Source organism: Diceros bicornis, chromosome 15, assembly GCF_020826845.1.
Source record: "Diceros bicornis minor isolate mBicDic1 chromosome 15, mDicBic1.mat.cur, whole genome shotgun sequence".
Classification (NCBI taxonomy): Eukaryota; Metazoa; Chordata; class Mammalia; order Perissodactyla; family Rhinocerotidae; genus Diceros; species Diceros bicornis.
The window spans coordinates 64,746,574-64,765,167 of NC_080754.1; the positions used below are offsets into that span (position 1 = coordinate 64,746,574).

At 53.4% G+C, this 18,594-nt stretch overlaps 1 protein-coding gene across 1 annotated transcript in view; it reads right to left on the minus strand.

Annotated features, from left to right (window-relative positions):
- RARRES1 (retinoic acid receptor responder 1) overlaps positions 1-17,556 on the minus strand; it is a 29,382-nt gene extending 11,826 nt beyond the window's left edge. Inside the window, exons 1-2 of the mRNA XM_058555623.1 lie at positions 17,017-17,556; positions 1,348-1,410 (exon numbers count right to left, since the gene is read on the minus strand). Of these exons, the coding sequence (XP_058411606.1) occupies positions 1,348-1,410; positions 17,017-17,556 (603 nt within the window). The remainder of the gene's footprint in view (positions 1-1,347; positions 1,411-17,016) is intronic.
- Between the last annotated feature and the right edge of the window lie 1,038 nt (positions 17,557-18,594).

An 18,594-nucleotide genomic window follows, 5' to 3' on the forward strand; every position in this document is an offset into this window, starting at 1 on the left:
ACAAGGAAACAAATTGTAATCAAAATTGGATCTGCTTAATAAGCCCATTTCTAGGACTAACTCAAAAACTGAAATAGGCTTTCTAACGGGTAGCTTTTCCTCCTGTGAGTACTCATTTTGAATGAGAGAGAATTTCAATGGTGCCTTAAAATCCTAATTATTGGTGCAACATAGGAAAAAGGAGAAGGGAGCATTCAGGAAGAGGTTCATCAGAGGCAGAGGACAGGGCCGGTCCGCAGCCTCCTCTCATGCCAGTGCCATTCCAGGGAAGAGACAAGGAACCAGGTATCGCCCCCTTTTGTTTTCCTTTCCCTTTCTCCCCAAAACAGCTCCACAGAATCAAAGCAGTTTTCTGAGGGTGAAGGAACTGTCCCCACCCCAGACAAGGAACAGGTCACGTAGCTAGCTGTGCTCTTCAGAGAAACATACTGTCTGTCAAAATCATCTAGTACTTGTTTCCCTTTAGGCGTAATCTAACACTTTCAGCCTGCAACACCAGAAATCAAAGGCATCTTGCTCAGGCTTCAAGAAAATTATAATTCTTAGGTTAGTTAGTGAAGTCAGAGTATACCGTTGCCTTCTTAGAACTTGTTTCTGAATCCTGGCAGCATTCTTCCGGAAGCCTCGGCCTGGGGGTCCGGCTTTCCCCTCCGAAGCTCAGCCCCCCTGAGACACTGGACTGCCGGACGCTGCCTGGGCCTGGCCATCTGCTCTGTCTCAGCACCACAAGGAGAACGCGGGCTGGTCCCCTCCACCCGTTCTCGTTGCTGGCCCAGCACACGGAAGTTCATCTGGCTCTAACTTCTATGAGTTTCTGTTGACTCTCTTCTTGAGACTGGGAGAAGGACACTTGGCAACCATGGCATCCTCGGCCAGGCTCGCGGGGGCTAACAGCCAGTAGCCTGCACTGGCTCTGCTCCGTGTTACAGAAGGCCTCCCAGGAAGCTCCTGGGACTGGCCTCATGCTATGCCAGCCTGCTAACGAGAAATGTCACCAGCTGACAGGAAGAGGAACAGGTTGGCATTTGACAGTGACTCATCTAAGGAGTCTGAGGTGCTAGGGAGGGGTACCCAAGGGAGCTGTGAACAGACGGCACGATGGCTGTGTGGCCTGTTTAAATACAACCCTGCAACACGCCACCAAGTCGAAGGAGTTAATTCTTGAGTTCTTGCCTAGCCCTGCTCTTCAATTCTTGAGAACAAACAGAAAACAAAGCAGGAAAAGGCAAAATACAAGCAAACTTCCAGTGATTCCAAAAATCACTGTATGTTAAGATTCTCATTTTTCTTAAAAAATAAATCCACAGGAGTTGCTAATAGGACACTCCACTAATCGCGGCCTCTTACCTCTGGGTTGTGGCGCTCTGTGGTGAACACCAGGTCAACTGTACATTCCTTCTCTGCATTAATCTGAAATATAGAAACCGAACCTTAGCCTGGTGGAAGCTCTGCTAACATCTTCATGTCCAAGAATCACTCTCCTGGGATGACATGGCACACAAATGGTAGCTGTAGCATTTACACCTGCATATAATCACTGATTTTTTAGAAAGAGAAAGGATCTCAAATTTTGGCCTGATTATGCCACTCTGCTTGCTAGTTTGACACCTGCTCACAACGAGGGAGGTTGAGAGAGGGAAATAGTTGTACTGAGGCTGGATGTTGACTTCATGAGAGCAGCTGGGTGAGAAACAGACATGTGAGTGCAGGGCTGTGGAGTGAGTTCCTTCCCTCTCCAGCCATCAGTGTCCCCTGCCCTGTCCTGGGTGCTGGGCTGCATCAGTGAGGGAGGCAGGCGAGGGTGCCACTCACAGTTCCACAGTGGTGACAGAGGTGCACCCAGCAACAGGCAGTAATTAATTACCCAGTAAAGAAATAGCGGGTTTTCAGATAGTGGTAAGTGAAGACAGAGAGCGGTGGGCTTCGGGTCGACCTGTACTAAGGTGGTCAGGCAGGGCGCCAGACGGTGAGCTCAGCTGAAGGAGGGTAGGGAAGCAGCCTACCCTGGGGGCGGGGGCGGTGGTGGTGAGGGGCCTACAAGGGAGGCTGGAGGTGGGGACTGGGGACAAATGACTGAAGAAGTCCTCAGATGTTATGGTCTCTCCTTCCTGTGCAGCTCCACAAGCATGAAGGCTTCCAAACTTTGGTGATGCATGTTTACCCTTTTTAAACGTTTGAATTGATTCCAATGCATATTTTTAGGGTATACATACCAAATCATTGAAGCAATTTAAACTGTTTGGAACTTTATATTATTTGCCATCATCTTTTTATTTTTTTTTTTGAGAGCAAAATGATCATTCAGTGAAAGGAGTATTTTCTAGAGAAGAAAGGAAACTTTCTGCTGCATGGAGCTGAAGTTATTTGATATAGTCTTGATTAAGTTAGACTCTGGAACCATCAATTTCCTTTGAATCTTAGCTTAGGAACACAATAACCAAACAGGATTATCTTATTTTAAATAGACCAGATATCATCCATTCCTATTATGGTTTCTTGAAAATTCTGTGAAATTGAAGAATGGAGGCATAGGATTCTGCGGCAATCATTTATGTAAAGAATATTTAAACACGTGAATGTACAGATGTCGCTCTGCCTGTGGTGGGGGGTGCTGCACACGAGCAGTTTGCTTAGGGCTCATTTTCAATCTTGAAACAAGTTCTGATGTAGTTGAAACATTGATTTCAATTTACAAAACTCACACACACACGTCTGTCGCCTCACTCATTCACTGTTTGCCACCCACTATGCCAGGCACTGGAGAGACACGAAGAAATACAGCCTCCAGCCCAGCCTTACCGAGCCCTCCTGCCGGTGTGGGGACAGGGTGCCGCCCACGTGCAGGGCGCCAGGTGAGGGCGCTCTGGAGGGCAGGTGAGGCCGGGCCCACCTCTGTGAGCAGCAGGGGCCGGCAGGCAAGGGTGCGGGGATGGAGGGTGGGGGCCGGCCTCCGGGGGCGGCGGGGAAGCTGGCAGAAAGGCCGTGGGGGGAGGGCGTGGGGGAGCGCAGGGTCAGGAAGCCTCGTCTTTACCGGGAGGCCTCGGAACCCCACGCCGAGCCGGCGGCGCCCCGCGCGGTCCCCAGACGGCAGGCGGCAGGCGGGCGGCGGGCGGAGGGGCGCGGCGCCAGGGGCCCCCGTGCGTCCGCCGCGCCCATCGGCGTTAAGAGCCGCGGACCGCAGGAGAAGGAAGCCAGCCGGGGGCCCCGCGGCGCCGAGCAGAAGGCCGGGAGGAGCGCTGCCGCGCCCTCCTCGAGGGGGCGCTCCCCGCGAGCGGCCCAAGGGTGCGCGCTAGGCCAGGGAAGAGGCTGGACGCGGCTCCCTGGCGTCCGTCGCCGAGCCTCCTGGGGGCTGGGGTCCCCCCGCCCCGCCCAGGTCGGAGGAGCACACAGAACTGCGGGCGGCTGCCGGACCCACGGGCACACGCGCCAGCGGGAGACGGCCCCCTTGCTGCCGCGGGCTCGAGGCCTCGAACGGCCTGCGCCCAGCCCCGGGCCCCGCGCCTGCGGCCTGCAGGACCTAGGAGTCCGCTTAGGGCCCCTGATCCTACACAGCAGTCAGGGACCCCGCAGGCTGCTAGTCGGGGATGAGCGCGGTGAGAAGAGGACGAGGCGGCAGGCTTGGCAGGTCAGTCTTGGGTGCTGGGGGACCTGGGGGCCGTCCAGGAGGCAGCTGAGTGTGCTGGAAGCAGATCCAGGGAGGCAGTGGTTGAAGCCGTGGAACTTCCCCAGGGAAGACCTGTTCGCTGGAAGAATCCTGAGGACCACAGACTCCACATGGACAAGAAGTGGGGCATGCTTGTCTGCTGTAGAGTACACAGCCGTCCTCCTTATTCTCCATAGAATTGTGCCTGTTTTAAATAAAGTACTTAAGACGCTGTTTGACTCAGTTTTTGGAAAACCCTCGGAGGCGAAGTGAGGCGCCAGCGCACATTCTTTGTAGGGAAAGAAACAGAACTGGATTAAGGAGGGCTGTGAGCCGAGTCAGAACAGAGCCTGTCCTTCTGAGGAGTTATTTTCCTGGCTGATTAGGTTTCCCCATTGTTTTAATTAGGCACTCTTAAAAGCGTCTACACTTGGTCCAAAACGAGATTTTTATTTTTTTGGTTGTACTTGATCATGTCTCAAGACGCAGCCCTTTATCTCCCTTCTCGCTTGTCTGAGTCACGAGCTCCTCTGAGGCCTCAGATAAGCAGCCAGGGCCGTCTTCCTCCGGGACAGGGCCGCTGCTGCTGCGCGGGCCGAGCACCGTGTTTCACGTGGGCTGTCTTGCGTTAAAACTACCCTGCAAGGGCTTTGTTCAACTTCCGCTCCCGGGCTCGCCGCGCGCTGAGCGCCGTGCTGGCCGGGACACAGGGAGGGGAGGCGCCGCGGCCTCGGCAGTCAGGCGCGGGAGAAGGACTTGAAATAGACGATTGTAGAATTGATTATTTGATCACGGATGACTTAAGAGCTCTGAAAGGCTGTCTGGAGAATGCATCCAGTCTAGCGATCTGGGAAGCGACATTTGAGCTGAACTCGGAAGATTAGGAAGGAATTCACTCCGGGAGCCTGAGGAGGCTGGCAAATCATTCTGCACGGAAGGAAGGAACGCGAGGCTGCAGGCCCTGAGGAGAGGGCAGAAAGACAGAGCCAGGGTCAGGAGGAGGCCCGCTGGGTAGGCAAAGGCTACCGTGAGGGTTTATCCCCAGAGAAATGGGAAGCTGTGGGCAGGAGAGAGCGTGGAGAGCTGGTGCTGGAGTGAGGAGGCAGCCGGAGTGAGGGAGGGACTCAGGAGCTGCTTGAGGGGCAGGTGATAGCAGAAACGGAGAGAAGTTTATGGTGGACAGACATGAGTCCTACACTAGAAGACAAACAATGAACAGTGACGTACTTCAAGATCAGAAACAATCACTGGAACACCAGTTTTATATTAGGACACCATTATTAGATCAACGATTATTTAAATGATACTTGTATTCACAGAACAGCAGACACCCTGTTGGGCCTGTGCCAGGCACTGTTGTAAGCACTGCCCACGTCTTAACCAGGCTAAGGCAGCTCTGAAGGCTGCTCAAACTCAGAGTGGTTGGAGAAACGCAAGTTAAAGCCCTGAGCGATCACTGTACAACTATTAGACCGGCAGTAAACCGGAAAGGGGACAGGGCCAACTGTTGGCCAGGTGTGGGGCTAAGTGGGAGGGTCACCTGGTGCAGCCTGATGGGTGGGGGGGGGGGGCGGGGGGGCAGGCAGTCTGGCCAACTCGGTCAAATCAAGCTTCTGTACCTCTGCCCGACGCTGACACCTCAGGTCTGGGTGTGTGCCCCAGAGAAATGTGCTGCAGAGTCCAGGGGACTCATAGGAGGCTGTTCCCGAGGCTCTCTGTGTGTGGTGAGGAGCTGGAGGAAACCTGGTGTCTGGCCATCAGCAGGGACAGGGGACAAAGTAGCCATATGTAGAATGACACTGACAGATCCTAACGTTGTGAGTGAAAACAGAAACGACAGAATGTACGGCATACTACTACTGACGAGAAGTTCTTAAATAAAAACATGCACACAAACCAACAGTATCTTTTATAAGAGCACTTACAGATGAGGAACCCGCGTCGGACCCCTCTGCGGGGTGGCAGCCGTGGGAGTGCAGGCTGACTGGGAAGAGGGATGACAGAGAGCAGACAGACACCAGAGAGGGCCTCCGGGGAGCACTGGCCATAATGGAGCCCAGCCCAGGAGCTGCTCCCTCAGCCCTGTCCCAGGGCCAAGGAGCACACCAACAGCCAGGAAGTCGTGGAAGCACGTCCCTGGGGTCGGAGGAACCCCGCATGGGTGCCCGCACTCCGTACCTGAAACTCCTGTCTCTGTCGTCCACGTTGTCAGCGTGACTGGCTCTGAGGAGTGCGGGGAACTGCTCACACGTGTGGTGTCGAGTCTAGAAGGCCTGCTCCCCGACAGACAGACAGACGGCCAACGGACAGTCGGCCACTCTCCAGGCACATGCTTCTCCCTCTGCGGCTTCGCTGGGCTGCTACGGCCACCTGGTGCAAAGCTGATCCATTCACTCAAAGCCAGTGAAAGAGCAGACCCGACACGGGCGAGGGTGACGGGCGGTTCTGGCTCCCTAGTGGGGAGTGTTCCTGTGACAGCAGGTCACAGCGCTTTACTCCTGTCATCCCCACGCCGACACTGTCTGTCTGCGACACAGACTAGAAGTTTCACGCCCTTTCTTAAAACAGAGGCTCTGCACGTCGTTCCGATATTTTCAAGAATAAGGTTCTTTTTTTTTTTTTTTTTTGCAGTAACATTGGTTTATAACATTGTAAAAATTTCAGGTGTACATCATTGTACTTCTATTTCTGCATAGATAACATCATGTTCACCACCCAAATACTAATTACAACCCATCACCACACACATGTGCCGAATTATCCCTTTCACCCTCCTCCCTCTCCCCTTCCCCTCTGGTAACCACCAATCCAATCTCTGTCTCTATGTGTTTGTTTATTGTTGTTATTATCTACTACTTAATGAAGGAAATCATACAGTATTTGACCTTCTCCCTCTGACTTATTTCACTTTGCATAATACCCTCAATGTCCATCCATGTTGTCACAAATGGCTGGATTTCATCGTTTCTTATGGCTGAGTAGTATTCCATTGTGTATATATACCACATCTTCTTTATCCATTCGTCCCTTGATGGGCACTTAGGTTGCTTCCAAGTCTTGGCTATTGTGAATAACGCTGCAATGAACACAGGGGTGCATGTACCTTTACAAATTGGTGTTTTCAAGTTCTTTGGATAAATACCCAGCAGTGGAATAGCTGGATCATATGGTAGTTCTATCCTTGATTTTTTAGAATAAGGTTCTTTTATATAAAGAAGTTCGCGAAGAAAGCACACGGCCTGCGACTGTATAACTGAAGGGATGGATCAGCAGCTCTGTGCTGTGGTTTCGTCTTGATTCTAAACAACAGAAGACGTGAGCACCACAGCCTGGGACAAAGGCTTTACGATCACCGCCGCTAATGACACGGTTTATGTTCCAATCTGGCTTTTTTTTTTTTTTTTGTGAGGAGATCAGCCCTGTGCTAACATCCGCCAATCCTCCTCTTTTTTTTGCTGAGGAAGACGGCCCTGGGCTAACATCTGTGCCCATCTTCCTCCACTTTATATGGGACGCCGCCACAGCATGGCTTGCCAAGCAGTGCGTCGGTGCGCGCCCAGGATCCGAACCAGCGAACCCCGGGCCACCGCAGCGGAGCGCGCGCACTTAACCGCTTGCGCCACCAGGCCGGCCCCCTAATCTGGCTTTTTGCGTGTTTTATCTATTTACTAGGTTTCCTGGTTTGGGCCCCACTGGCCATGAGGAAGGAGGCCCCCACCCTCCTGGGGTCCACCTTCCGGAGCCACCCTCATAACGGGCTCTTGAGGGGACCGACGGGCACTGCAATTTCGGGCTTCCCTTGCGGCCGGGAGGGAAACGGGCCACTTTTAGAGTCCTGTTTGAGAAAGCGTACAATGAGATGGCTTCAAAGGACTGAACTGGTCACATTGGATTTTTTTGTTGGTAAGAGAAATGCTCCTCAAATCCTTATCAAATCAATATCAAGCATTTATTCCGTGCTTGGGTGTGAAGTGTGCTGCCAGCTGCGGGGAAATCACCAGAAAGGCTATCGTGCATGCACCGAGCTCTCACTGCAGCTACAGCCCCATGTGACTCACCGCGTCGCATAACATGATGAGAATAACATCATGTTGTTATCCTCATTTTTTTTTTTAAGATTTATTTATTTATTTATTCCCCCCACCCCCACCCCGCCAAAGCCCCAGCAAATAGTTGCATGTCATAGCTGCACATCCTTCCAGCTGCTGCATGTGGGACGTGGCCCCAGCATGGCCGGAGAAGCAGCACGTCGGTGTGTGCCCGGGATCCGAACCCGGGCCGCCAGCAGCGGAGCGCATGCACCCAACCGCCAAGCCACGGGGCCGGCCCCTGTTATCTTCATTTTAAGGATGAAGAAACGAGGCACTTGCCCAAAGTTAAGGAATTGCCCAAAGTCACAGAGCTGGTAAGTAATGAGGCCTGGCCCTGGGGCCACGCTCCCCCTCTTAGACTGCACCAGGGTCACACAGGCAGGGTCAGCAACCTCTCTAAGAGAAGGTTGAAAGAAAGCTGCCCGAGGGGTGTGTGTGTGTGTGTGCGTGTGTGCGTGTGTGTGTGTGAGTGACAGAGAGAGAGAGAGAGGACCGTGCTCATAACCACGGTTCCTGTGGACGAGAACACCCAAACCTTCTTCTGGAGGGAGACAGCCAGGTAGGCATGTGTATCAGTTTCCTAGGGTGGCCACAACACAGTATCACGAACTGGGTGCCTTAACACAACAGAAACTGATTCTTTCATAGTTCTGAAGGCTAGAAGTCCAAAATCAACATTGTCAGGGCCGAGCTCCCTCAGAGACCCTGGGTAGAATCCTTCCTCGCCTAACCTCCTGGCTTCCAGTGTGGGCGTCAGTCCTCGGCACTCCTTGGCTTTTGGCTGCATCCCTCCAATCGCTGCCTCTGTCTCTAAATGGCATTCTTCTCTCTCTATCTCCACGAGGCTTTCTTACAAGGCCATCATTAGATTTAGGGCCCATGCTGATCCAGTGTGGCCTCATCTTAGCCTGATTACATCTGCAAAGACTATTTCTGGTAAGCTCATAATCACAGACACGGGGGTTAGGACCTCAACGTATCTTTTTTGAGGACACGACTCCATCTCCAGCAGCATGGACGTGAAGATGATCTGAGAGGAGCCCCTGGATGTACTCTTTCAGGTATAAATGGGAGCTTAGCCAGGGCAGGTGCGCAATCTCCAGGGAGGCATAGGCCTGAGAGAAAGGGAGAGGGTGTTCAGGTCAAGGAGGAGAGTCTGAGCCAGCAGGGAGCTGAGCATGTGGATGGAGGGGTCCCCATGGAGTCAAGGTTCCAACAGTGGATGGGGCCAGATGAGAGAAGGGCTCCTACAGGGGCTTTGTTCTAGAGCAGTGGGTCTCAGACTCGAGCTCAGACAGAAGCTCCCAGGGTCTTGCCAAAGCAGCATGCTGGACCCCAGCCGAGTTCTGATCCAGTAAATCTGGGGAGCCTGGGAACGAGCATTTTACTGAGTCCAGGTGATGCTGAGGCTGCTGTGCCCAAGACCACACTTTGAGAACTTCTCTCTAGAGCTGAGGGAAACCACTGAAGGTCTGAGGGAGGGGGAGGAAGTGACAGGTAGCTCCAGTGACAGTCACTAGAATACAACTGAATAGGAGATTAGGGACATGACAATTAATTCTCTCCAAAGGCCCGAGGGCATCAAGAAGACTACAGGAAATGGAGGACTGTTGTCTCAAAGTCTGGTCCCCCTGGAGTCCCTGGCAGATCGGGTCACGACGCTTCAGAAAGTTACGGTGGCAGGTCCACCCTCTGCTTTGGGACGTGCGGCGGACAAAGTCCATGAGGACGCAGGGACACGGGGAGGAGGCAACTGAAACAGGGTTGAAGAAAACTCACCCCTCGCTTGCTGTCACCTGGAGAGCTACTGTGCAGGTAATGACATTTTTATCAAGAAGTTAAAACTGCACATTCTAATAGCCACTCTACAAAGTCATGTCTTATTTTCAGTAAAAAGCTGATTACTGTCAAACACAAAGCTGTCTTCATGTCACTGGATCAGAGAGTTTTCCCCCAGTGTGTGTCTGGACAACCTTTATATCAGATACACAGAGTGTTGTTTAAGTTGGTGAAATACTGGGTGTGAGTACTGGAAATAAACCTGGGGAACTTGGTGAGGGGTGGAGAATAGGTTTTTATTTATTCCAAAAGCCCCGTGGCTTAGCGATTAAGTGCGCGCGCTCCGCTACTGGCGGCCCGGGTTCGGATCCCGGGCGCGCACAGAAGCACTGCTTCTCCAGCCATGCTGAGGCCGCGTCCCACATACAGCAACTAGAAGGATGTGACATACAACTATCTACTGGGGCTTTGGGGGGGGGGACAAAAAAAAAAGGAGGAGGATTGGCAATAGATGTTAGCTCAGAGCCAGTCTTCCTCAGCAAAAAGAGGAGGATTAGCACGGATGTTAGCTCAGGGCTGAGCTCCCTCACACACACACACAAAAAACCTAACACTCCCTTTAAACTCACTCAAAAACACGACAAAAACTTGGAGCAAATGAAAGAGCAGGGATGGTGCCCCAGAGAAAGCGAGCTGTGGGCTGCTGCACAGAGACCATGAACACTGACCCTGGGGGCTCCTACCCGATCCTGCCGAGAGCCAATCCACAGACGGGGCCCTGATGCTCTGGGAGAAATGCTGTCCTGTGTCTCCTCTCCCTGCCGTTGGTGGCTAAGTATGGCTCCTCCATCTTGCCTTGGAGCACTGGTGACAACTTTAAACTTTACGGTTTCAAGTGGAGGGGTGGGCGGTGGGGACAGCTCCTGTCATCAGAGCTCTCAGGGATTCTAACCTCCCCTCTGTGCAGCGGGGCCTCCCTAGCCTAACAGACTTGGCTGTAAATGTCCCTTCCAGCCTTCACATTTGGTAGGAAAACATAAATGTCATGCCATTCTAGGAAAAGCAAATGGCTTCACTTTATAAGGTTAGTTTTATGAGTCAGGTTCAGTTGGAGACAAGTAAACAACTCATTTGTGGATAAAAATTGCTGAGCCATTCTTCTGTTCTGGACAGAGAGAGCATCGTGTATTGCATTATACCCTGGAATTATCTTACTGCATTTTCCTTCTCTCGGGCAATGCCAGATAAAGCGAATACATTTTTTTCAGCGACGCTCGGATCAGGCCCCATCCCGAGAGGTCCAAGGAGATCTTTGCACATGGACGCTTTGCTCAATCAGAGTTGGCAGGAGTGGAAAGACAGAGACAGAATACTGTGTGTCATTCTCTGCTCAGCCAGCTGTGGGTAGGAGTTCCTGGCCCTGCCTGAGGACCCGGAGTGGCAGTGGCCAGAGGCAGTGTCCCCTCTGCTTGCCTGTAGCTCAGGGCGGGGCTCATTAGAGAAAGCTGGCCTTAAGAGGGGCTTGGGTTGTTGGGTCTCCCTCCCTCCTCCGGAAGGGCTGGGAATGAGTCAGGGCCCGGCCCAGCCCCCTGTTCCCGAGGCCCAGTGGTCCCAGCACCCTTCCAATGACCTTTATTTTCACTTAACAACTATTTAGTCTTTGTCTCTTGCAAGGCCCTAGCCAGTGCAGTGGAAGAGATAAAGAGAGACTGACGCCTTCCGCCCCATAGAAGCAGACACACGTGCAGAGTGGGACTAAAGCTGGCTGTTGGGGTCGACCACAAAGCAGCCTACAGGCAAGTACTCAGATGGGCTGCAGAGGACAGGCGTGTTGGGAGGCGAGGGCATGACCGAGCAATGCCACTCTTTGGGTACAGTCACATGTCCGGCGTGTGTAAGTACTTGCATCAGGTCACAGCCACCCCAGAAGCTGGTGTGGTAGGGTGAGTAATGGGCCCCAAAGATGTCCATGTCCTAACCCCTGGAACCTGTGAATTTTTACTTCATGTGGCAAAGGAGACTTGGCCAACGTGGTTAAGATAAGGATCTTGAGATGGATTATCCTGGATTATCTAGGTGGGCCTGATGTACTCACAAGGCTCCTTACAAGAAGGAGACAGGAGTGTTATATTCCGGAGATGCTTCGCTGCTGGCTTTGAAGATGGAGGATGGAGCACGAGCCAAGGAATGCAAGCAGCCTTTGGAAGCTGGAAAAGGCAAGGAAATGGATTCTCCCCTAGAGCCTCCAGAAGGAACGCAGCTCTGTCAACGCCTTGATCTTAGCCCAGTGAGACTCATTTTAGACTTCTGACTTCCAGAATTGTAAGAGAATAAATTTGTGGAGTTTTTTTACCTACAAAGTTTGTGGTGATTTGTTATAGCAGTGAATTACTGTGATCTTTCATGTCATGTTCCGTGTGGGCTGTCCCCTGGGGACTGTCGTGGATCTACATGCATCTCATACACAGCTGTGGCACAAGACCCCTTTCATAACTGGACTTGACTGGCTAGAGGCATCCTGCACAACCCTAAGAAGTAACCCAGAGAGGAGACTTGCTACAGCTGCTATCCCCAACCACCATGGGACCAGCTCTGTGAAAACCTCTTCAACTGGGGCAGCAGTGCAAAGGCACATAAATGCCAAGGCTGCGTGGGTGTGGATAAGTCTCTAGGGTGATCCACTGCCAATACACTGAGATCACAGGTCAGGCTGGATTTGGGCGATATTGCATGTGTGCGTGTGTGTGTGTGTATTTAACACTCTGTGGCTGATTAATATCAGTCATTTTAGGGCTCAGTATTTACATTTGATCTCCAGCAGAACAACCGAGGTCCTTTAAGGAAGAGTATGCAGCCGAGGCAGGCTGCTGGTTAAATTCACAACCCACGACCAGTGGTCTTTACTTGGGGCCACTACTAACACTCTGGGATCACACGCATCCTTGGCTATGACACCAAGACAAGTGGAAAATGTTGTGGGCTGGTAAAAATTGTCTGCGGTTCAAAAACAATTTATCACAAGCTGGTTAAAAACATTCCTACTTCGTAGCTCATCCGGGTGCAGCTGGCTTGGGTGACTGGGGCAAAGTGCCCAGGGCCAGGTGGCCTTTCTCACCCATGCCAGACCCAGACTCTGCAGTCAGCGCCTGCAGACAGGCGGGTGCTGTGGTGGGGGCGGGGCGGAGACCTCGGGCACCTGCGCTGCTGCAGCAGAGCTGTGCCGGGAAGGGAGGAGGCTGTGCCTCTCTGCTGATCTCAGGGGTGCTGGGTTCCCTCCCAGGGCAGTGTGAGGGCACCTAAGAGCACCGCGCAGATCCCACCCCTATTCTCTCACAACAGCTGTAAAAGCACTTAAGTGCCTTCCCTGCATGGAAGTAAAGATTATTTCATGGTAGTATTTTGTTACTTATCTTTCCCCTCCAAACTCATGCAGCCTTTTTCATTCTTCAGTTTTTGTTTCTAGGGCCTGTTTTCCCTTCTTGCAAACAATCACCTCTGAATTATTGACATTAATGGAAACAAGACTTCAAGAAGAGCAGTAATTAGGTGAATTATGTTGTATTAAAGTGCTTTAGAGATTGAGGAGTGATAAAGGAAAGAAGCTGTTCTCAGTAGAGCAGGTGCTCTCTCCCGCCCGTGGCTGAGTGGACGGGCTCTGTTCTGCTGCCCGATGCTCAGCGGCAGCGCCCACAGCAGCCCAGCTGCCTGCACCCGGCCGGATGCTCACCCAAAGGCACTTGTTTTGCTCCCAAACTTGCTCATGCCAAGTGTACTTACTACCTAATTGCATAATTAAATGCTACGTAAACTGGTGAAGAGTGGGCACAAAAAAGACGTCACCTCCACAAAACCCACATTAAATCTGTAGAAAGAATTGATAAAATCAAGTCTCTAAAACTCTTACTCTTGAACTGGGTGTGGGCGAGTCAAGATGGCACAAGAAAGAGGAAAAACAGGTCAAAGTAGGAGATTATGCACTGTATTCATTGCAAGTGCTCCCTCCACTGGAAATAAAGCAAGAAGGAAGTCTGAGCTGACCCCTGACGGGCGTGCCTGCCTTCTTGCTAGACAGACTCGAGGCAGCCAGTGCCGGCCTTGCCCTATGCCAACAGATAGGTGCCAAATTTACACTTATCGACTTCAGTCTAAATGGAAGCAATTAAGGGATGGACGTAACTTTCACCCACACTTGTGTCAGTTGTTTCAGTTATGTTTCTAACTACTGGTGCCGGCCTGGTCAGAGGCGGTCACCTTAAGTGACCAATCCCCAAACAATGGCCAATTCCTGAATGGCTTGCCTTTCTCATGAAGGATGTGCATACAGGATCTCAGCCAACCGGCCCTCCACGTGTCAGGGAAGGGCTGGTCTCTCACTTGCTGCTCGGGCAGGGGCCAGTGGTCCCAGGACTTGCTGAGTGGCCAGAGGAGACTCATCAGTGTAAGGGGCAGCCTCCAGAAGTCGGGAACGGGGTTGATCCAGGACACCCTGGGTAGCACAGGGACTCTCAACACCACCCCAAATCTCCCACCACTCCACACTGTGGGTCCTGGGGCTGTGCCACGAGGTATCAGAAAAGTAGGAGCCTGCTCGGTCGTGGAAGGGTAGTGTGTGGCCAGGAAAGAGATGGCATCAGGTGGGGTAGGAAGGGAATACAAGCCATGTCTGTGATTTCTCCCTACAATTAGTAAACAAAACAAAACGGATGCACACTGGCTCTTGACAATCTAGTACCGACTTCTCATACATCCCTGCATTTACTACCATGCTATTACTACATTTCACCACTAGAGAGCAACAGTGTTTCTAAAATGAGGGATTCTTGCAGAACCAAGAAATCACTTAGAAGCAAGAAATTTCAGAGCTGGAAGAGGTCTTAAAAATCATTTGGTTTCACTGGCTTCCAAAATTTTTATAGCTGAAACCCACAGCAAGAATCGCATCCTTCAAAATGACTTAGTTCATACATATATGTTTAAAATATTCTGAGGTACTACTTACTCTTTCTTCTGCAATACACTCAATAGTTTGTATCCCAAACTATTTTATTAAAAACAAACAAACAACAAAACAACTGTAAACTACTAAATTAATTTCATAACCCACGAGCAGACCATTATTTTGACAAACGCTGACTTGGTCCCAGCCTCTCATCTTACAAGGGGGTGCGCTGACCGGAGGATGGAGAGGGAGCCCTACCAGCTACACTCCCTCACCTGCTCAGCCACCTGCTCACCCCGGTCAGCCTGGGTGAATGACGACATTGCGCAGCAACTGAGCGCTCACTCTGAAAGGCAGTGACTGGATGAAGATGCACACCCGGGTTTGGGGATCCCCCACGCTTCACTTCTTGTCAGTGCTAGGCTGCTCCTGTAATTGAGGCAGAAATTCCTGAAATCACACGCCCCAAGCTCCACGCAGGTGGTGTCCGCGCTCCTCATTCAGGCAGCTGAGTGACTGCTTCAAAAGACCCCACCCTGACCTGAATTAGGGCCACTCTATCTAGCCCAGTGCCTGGCAGAGAGCAAGTGCTGGGTGAGACGACTGCCCCTCAGACAGGACAACGGTCACTCATATCTCCAGACTTTACAGTCAGTACTTACGTCATCTCATATGACTCTTAAAAATGCCTGGCATGGTTGGCAGAGCGTGCATTATTCCCATTCCAGATGAGGAAATAACCAGAGACTTACATGACCTTCTCTAGGTTGTGTGGCTCCTTGGACGTAAAGCAGGGGCTGGTACCCGAGTCCTCTAGGACACCCCACTAGCTGGTCCCCCACATTCCGGAAAGGCACCCATGGCAGTTTCCCAGCAGGAATCAGCACTGGCTCTCAGATCCCCCCTCCTCGGCGTCTGCCACCCCCAAGGGTCCTGGCGTGCCGCGGCCACCAGTTTAAGGCACACCCCACCCCGGGCTGCCTTGGTCACCCTGGGAGGGGGCCCTCCACAGTGGTGATGTTTGGAGGAGGCAGGGGAACGGAGGAAAACGATTTTAACTGAATTCCTGGGAGAAACTGAAACCTCTTTAGTCCCTAGAGATTCTTGGCCCTGAAAGTGATTGAGTTCTCTTCCTTGGCTCCTTAATTTTAAGACATTTACAGCCATTTTTGGAGGAAATGTAAAGGCAGACCAGATGACACAGGAAGTTATTCTTTCTTAGGGTCAATGCCCTGGACCCATCTACTATTAACACCGCCTCCTTCTCACGCATGCTCGCCTGTAATTGATTGATTCACCACCCCCTCCCCCCTTTTTTTGGCTAAAACGTAGGGTATTTTTAAAACTCAGGAACGTTATATTGTTAGAGATGAAAAACAGTAACTGAGCTCTTTTTGGATGACAAAGGGAATTTTTACTTAACTCAGGTTTTGAGAGCTAGTTTGATTATTTTGTGAAAGATGCCAAGTATTTAACTTTTTTCAAAGGAAATGCGTGAAAATGTAAAGCATTTTATTATTTTTTTATGGTCTTGGAAGGAAGAAAAAAATTCCCAGAATTTGAAAACTGGTGTACTTTAGAAATCTGAGCTTGGTTTCCTGTAGGGGGTGCTCCCTGCTGGTAATCGGGCGCAAACCGTCCAGACCCGCCCTCTCTGGGCGCCGAGGTGGCGACTCTCCCCCTGTGGGAGGAGGCTCTCAAGCTCTGCTCCCCCGTCTCCTCTGCTGGACTAGTAACGCTGAACTTTTTCTCCCTGAGACTGCAAGGATTGTTAAAACAGGCGACGAGAGGTTGCCTTTTTCTAGGCACAATTGGATTTCATCCTTCATAAATCTAGCCAGCCTGGGTGCGGGGTTAAGCCTTTGAGGAACCAAGGCTGCGCTTCGAAACGGCTTCCCCGCCCCTGTCTAACGCCAGGTCTAGAACAATCTAAGAAAAATCCTACTGCCGCTCTTTAAAACTACCTATTTACACTCCATACTCAATTCCAGATTCTTTGAGGCTGCGTCTGCAAGCTGTGTGGAATATTTGGGGATTACTGAAAAGAGCGGCCTTACTTTTGGGGCAGACTCAGTGTAGTTCTGTAACTTTTGTAATCTTCTATTTGAAGAAGACAGCAACGTTGCTCCCGAGACACGAAACGATACCCACAACCAGCGCCTGGAAACCGGCGAGCACACGTGGAGCGAGTCCCCACTCCGCTCACAGAGAGCAGCCCCGGGCCGCTGCCCCGGCAGGTGGGGGCGCGGCCGCGGCAATTCCCACCGCGCGCCCCGATTAACCAGACGGGCCCCCCGCCGGCCGGCGCGGAACGCGCTTCGGTTCTGGAATCCGCCCAGGTCGCGCCCGCCGTGAGCACCCCCACAGCAGCCAACTCCGGTCCCCCAGACGAGCTCCAGCCCTGCCGCTCGGGCCTGGCCCTCAGCGTCCCCAGGCGCCCTTCCCCAGGTGCGGGAGCGGCCCTGTGAACAGCCCGGGCGCGCGGACGCCGGCGAGAACGAGCGCCCCCCCGCGGCCGCGCCCCCGGACCCCCCGCCCGGACTCGCGGGGCCGGGCGCACTCACCCGGGCGCGGCCCTCCTGCACGGCGGCCAGCGCTCGCAGGGCGCTCGGCGAGCCCGCGCGGAAGTTGAGGAAGTGCAGCGCCGCGCGCGCCGCCTGCGGCAGGAGCCCCCCGGGCCCCGCGGCCGCCGCCCCCTGCAGGGCGAGGGCGAGGGCGAGGGCGAGCGCCAGCAGCGGCGACGGGGCGGCGGCGGGGCGGAGGGGCGGCATGGACGCGGCGGCTGGCGCGGCCTCGAGGACCCGGCTCGGGGCGAGCGGCGCGGGCGCTCGAGGAAATAAGCCGGCGGGCCCTCCGCCCCGCCCCTCCGCCCGGCCCCCGCCGCCCCGGCTCGGGGCCCGCACGCGGCGGCGCCTCCGCGGCGCGGGGCGGGGGTCTGGCCCGGGCGCGCAGGCAGGCGCACGGGGGGCAGCGCGGCCCGCCCGGCGCCCCCCGCGCCGCGCCCCAGCCCGGCTCGGGACCCCGGCGTCTCTCCCTTGCGGTCGCTGCGATTGCGCAACCCTTCGGGTTTCAGAGTTCAGTTCTCCAAGGCTTGGAGCTGTCATTTCCCAGAAGATAGAAGAGGGGGCGGGTGGAGACGGGGCGGGACGCAGCCGGAACTGATGGGGGTCACAGTGGCACAATGACCTTGGATGTGGGAGGCGTCCCGGGGGAGCTGGGGCTGGACAGGAGGCTGAAGTGGTCAGCAGGGCAGAGTCGGATAAGGACCGACAGGCGCCACCGGACGCAGAAGCGAGTAGATCATGGTAAACCCGGTGCGAGGCGCCTTGAAGGCTGGCGGGGTGAGGCGTGGGTGGGGCTTTGGGGCCGCGGAGGCAGCGAGTGCTGACAACTCTTTTCAGACACGTGGCAGTGAAGGGATGAGATGGCCACTGTTTTTAAGGCACAAACAAGAGAGAAGGCCCAGGAGAACCAGGGCTTAGAGGGCAGGCCTGGGACAGCGAGCACTCGCAGCATCCTGTTCTCCATCTCTCCGTTTTGTTCGGGGCACCACCCCTCCCCATCGTCCGCAGACCCCAGCCCAGCTGTGGAGCTAAAAGATGAGCCATCTCTGAAAACAGCCTGGCTCCCGCACTTCTGCCTCCGGATGCTGTCCATCTCTCGTCTGTCTGTCTTTCCTTCTGCAGATGCTTTGGGGCCCCCTACTCTGCTAGGGGAACTGAGGGGGAATCACGTCAGCATCTCTGCCCTCCTGGAGCACACCTTCCAGGCCAGTGGGGCCCAGACAATCACAAAGGCCAGAGGATGTGCCCTATGTTGGACACAGTTACCTGCTGTGGAGAAAAATTAAGCCCCGAAGGGGATGGGAGTTAGGAGGTGGTTCTAATTTTAGATAGTGTGGTCAGGGCGGGCTTCACGGGGAAAGTGACAACTGAATAAGGAGCTGAAGGAGAGAGGGAGCCAGGTGGACCTGTATGGGAAGAGCACCGTAGGCAGAGGCCGCCGGCATGTTTGAAGACCAAGTGCAGCTGGGGGAGAAGACAAGGGGGAGGGTATCAGGATGAGAAGGCAGACGGGGAGTGGGGGATGGGGCAGACCACGCAAGACTGCGCGCTTGTCTGTCTGGATGTGCCACCTGGAAG